Source organism: Zea mays, chromosome 5 (genome assembly GCF_902167145.1).
Source record: "Zea mays cultivar B73 chromosome 5, Zm-B73-REFERENCE-NAM-5.0, whole genome shotgun sequence".
Lineage (NCBI taxonomy): Eukaryota > Viridiplantae > Streptophyta > Magnoliopsida > Poales > Poaceae > Zea > Zea mays.
The window spans coordinates 125,971,381-125,975,691 of record NC_050100.1 but is presented as its reverse complement, the minus strand read 5'-3'; the positions used below and the strand labels follow the sequence as shown (position 1 = coordinate 125,975,691).

General features: G+C 37.0%; 1 protein-coding gene across 1 annotated transcript; it reads right to left on the bottom strand.

Annotated features, from left to right (window-relative positions):
* Positions 1 to 372: 372 nt before the first annotated feature.
* Positions 373 to 1,399, bottom strand: LOC103628429 (uncharacterized). Its single transcript, XM_020538079.1, has 4 exons — positions 1,222 to 1,399; positions 1,021 to 1,113; positions 817 to 927; positions 373 to 735 (listed from the first exon to the last, which is right to left on the bottom strand). The coding sequence occupies exons 1-4, from the start codon at positions 1,237 to 1,239 to the stop codon at positions 373 to 375; spliced, it is 585 nt and encodes a 194-aa protein (XP_020393668.1). The 5' UTR covers positions 1,240 to 1,399.
* Positions 1,400 to 4,311: the final 2,912 nt, after the last annotated feature.

Below are 4,311 nucleotides of genomic sequence, written 5' to 3'. Positions count from 1 at the left end.
AGTGATAGATGAGAAAATTACAGGATTATCATCTGCATTTTGAGATGATCCATGATTTCTTTGAGGTACCATTGTTGCAATGTCTCGCCTGCGACTTTGCTCTTCAATAGAATTAACATCTTCACGGTTCCTTAGACGACCCACAGTGCTTGCAACTCGCCTAGTAAGTTGCAAGTCATCTTCAACCATATTTTGTGAATGGTTATTACCATTGTAATCATGTGCCACCTCATCTGAACGATGCACCCTTGAGTTCTAAAGAAAATAAAAAGGGAAAAAGTGTTAGTGAGATAAAGGAAACAAGCCTAATTAATTAACATGATAGACGCCGAACTGCTCGATATATGCTACACTGACTAAACATATGCAATATTATATCACCTGTCGAGAATTAGGCCCATGTTGTGATGGGCTTTCTATATGTTGCACCCCTTGAGCTGCTACCATCATTTGATAAATTTGATCCATTTTTTCTTTCATTTGATTCATATCCTGTCTTAAGGCTCTAACCTCTTGCTCAGACTGACTGCGAGCTTGCAATGCCATTTGAAGCTTTGTTGATATTTTCATTTGAGTTCCAGGGGTGCCTACATCTTGTGGAGTTGGTCCTAAGCCTAAACCACGAATACGACCTCTTGGTTCTTTCTCTCCAAAAACATGTGCATATAAATCACCATCTTCAATACTTCTGTCCTTCAGTTCTGGGTTCTCAGCAACAGCTTCTTCAAATTTATTCTTAAGAGGACCACACATATATTATATTTTGTTTACTTATATTTTAATTATTACATAAATCAAAAATATGTGTGTACTCACAATGAATATTTCTGCTCCAGGTAGAGGCACAATATCCCCTTCTTTGTTCTTACGCGTGTGTGTTCTAACATATATTTCATCTCTTCTCGCAGGGCGTCCTTGTTGCTCGGCCTACAAGAAAAAATGATTTGGTCCAGTAATTGACTAGATTTTTCATAAATTAAACTAATGATTATACAAACTAGTGATTATAATTTTTTTTACCAGTTCATGCCCCACACGAGCATAACTCTTGCTGCCAGCTGCATGCGACATAGTCAGCTTTGAACGGTTATCTTTACCTCTGTTTGTACGAACCTACAACATACATATGAATCTATCAAAACAATAATAGAAATTCATTCATACAATAGTTTAATGAAGGTTTATATCTCAAAAAAGAATTCAAAACAAATCAGCATGTACCTCGGCTTCTGGAGACATCCAATAAGTTATCAACCACTCCCAATCAGATTCTTTCACCCTTTCATCCCTTTTAGCAATAAGCTCTTCAAAACTCAATGTTTCATCAAAATATTTGTTCTTTAGGTCAGCCTTAAACTCTCTCCACTTTTTTGCTGCAGATGTTATAACATAATCTATACCAAATTCATCCACTTCATAGTATTCCTGTTTCAACAAAAATGTAGTTGATTACCAAATCTACTGACAATAGGCTAAGACAAATTATCTCACTAAATCTGATTACCTTCACTTTTGTCCATAACTCAAACTTCTTTTTAGAATCAACTAGTCTCCAATCCTCACAAGAAACAGGGATATTTTTCCTCACCAAAGTTCCTATGAAATTACCAAACTCTTTGCTGTTCCTACCAACTGGTTGTCCATATTCATTAAGGGTAATGCAGATTTTAGGCCCACCACTACTTGAATATATGTTCTTCTTCAAGGTTGGGCCCCTTCCTTTCCTTATATTTTGATGCCCAATAGGTTGCTCTGCTTATTACAGGAGATAAAACAGATGAAAACCTTTGTTCATAACTATTTTCAAAATTGCTACAATAAATTTAAAGTTTGTTTGATTTTTACCTTCATCATTGATGGGATTATCAGATTCTTCATAACTATTTTCAGATTCTTCATCAACAATATCCCTTTCAGTCCTTGATCGCAAAGTAGGTCCATCAGTTGAAGCTGCTAATGTCCTTGTCTACACTCAAAGAAATGAAAACATTAAAACTTAAGGTTCAGAAATTAAAGCAGTCAACCAATTGCCAGTGAAGTACGTAGCAGAAATTTCAAGCAGTAATATAGCTGTAATATAATATAGCTGTAGCATGACAGCAATACACTATAGCTGTCTAGCAGGACAACAGTAATACTATATTGCAGGACAGCAATACACTATAGTTGTAACAATAACACAGTATAACTGTACAAGCAATCAAAATCAAGCTTTGAACTGAACTGTGAAGACTTTGAAGAAGTCGGAACTCTGAACAGACTTTGAACTGTCAACTGTACAAGCAATCAAAAATGGAGTATGACTGCATGTTCGAAACTGGACAGAGGGAGTACCAGATAATACACTGATCAGACTTTGAAGCTTTTCTTGACCCTTAGGCAATGACCAAAACTGGGCAGAGGGAGTACCAGATAAATGCACTATCAAGTATCAACACATATTTCATCTTGGGTCTAATTAAACTTGATGTTCTACATGTTGTGTATTTTTCTACATAATTGGTCAAAGTTAGATAAGCATTTTGATCTATGTGACTGTTATAATTTATACATAATGACAGCTCCTCTGGTTAATTCCCTATACGCTTGCACTTTTCTTTTCAAATGCTCTTTGCTGAACAAGTGTTTCTTTTCTATTTACTGTCAGCACAAGATCTCTGTGTCTAGCTCTGCAAAATTACTGGAATGGAACCTTCATTGAACTCGCTGCCTGGGTATCTGCTTGTGAACTATCTGCAAAATTATTGCTTGTGAAGTATAAGTATTATGAACCTTCATTGAACATCGTACCCTTCCATTCAACTAAATGGGTCATATTTAGTACAGACTCCATTTAGCTGAGTCGACTGGGACAGAAGAATGTATCTGCAGAAGATAAATGAGGCACTGATACATTTAGCTGCAGATACATCAGTGCCACACTTTCCTGTCGTGATCAGCGACTAGGACTTGCTCCTGTCGTGATATACCACGAATACGACCTCTTTTGTAGTTATGAATGAAATACTGAATACTAAAATGATGATGGCACTATTGTTGCGGCTGTACATTAAGCCTGCTATTGTGTCTTGGGAAAGTGTGGCACTGATGTATCTGCAGTAGAACATGTGGGTGTTGGCTGTCGCGTGTGATACATTGAGTCCTGATCATCGGGCTTCTAGGTTATTTGTGGATACCATCAGTTATTTGTGGATAGCATCAGTTATTTGTTCTTGTTTGTATTGGAAAGTAAAACTAGGATTTCAACCCTAGGCTAGGCACACATGAGAAGAGTCTTGCCACCTGACTACCTGAGTCCTCATTCAGTTTATCATTGAGAGACCGTGATAAAGTTTTTGCTTTTTGGTTGCTATGATGTTTGCTGAGTTGCAAACCTTTTCTCTTTTTATCCCTTTTCATATGGATCATTATTAGTGCATTATTAGTGCATTAGGATATTATTCCAGGTTGCAGGCCAAAACTGAATTTGGTCTTGCTCATACTGTCAAGGGACCAACAGATAAGTATTCACTGCCCACAAAACAGTCCAAAAACCTGGGTATATTCAATAGAGAGTAAGGCTTATAGACCTCAGTTAGGCACATCGACTCTATCTCAATTTATACTAACATATGAAGTAGAACATGGAGATAGGGACCTACTTCAGAATCCTACATCAACACTGATCACTTGCACCAGCCCTGCTGCCCCATTGCACACCTCCCTGTTTAAGCCTTTGGACCTCACAATTTTATATGGCAACAGACCAATCTCCCTTTTCTAAAGTTATTCTCTAAACATAGTTCTATCAGGTTGGTTCAACAATCCCAGGTCGAAATTACCCAGAACAGAAATTGCATGGGCTCAAACTGACACCAGACACTGCAAATTCAGTTTTCAGGCAGCTAAATGAAATTCAGTCTCTGCAACTGAGAGTCCATCTTTGGGCAGTCTTTACACCACTTTGTGTGTGTGGTCAAGCCCAACTCACTTAAAGGAAGTTGTTATATAACACATGGTCTTCAAACTTGCTACAGAAACTTCTACAAGAAAGAAAATTCTAGTTCCTTCTATAATTCTAGTTCCTTCTACAAGAAAGAAAATTCTAGTTTCGCATGTATTGAGATAGATTGTGGTACTATTAAATTAAATGTAAAAAACATGAACTTATTAAATAGGGAAATACATTAACCTTATGTTTCTTATTGGCTCGATGTGATCCATTTGCTTCTTCATTAACCATAGTACTAGGTACATGGAGATTAAGAGATCTCATCCTCTTCAAATTTTCTTTTATGTTGGCAGCCCTTTGTAGTTCATATTCATTGACCT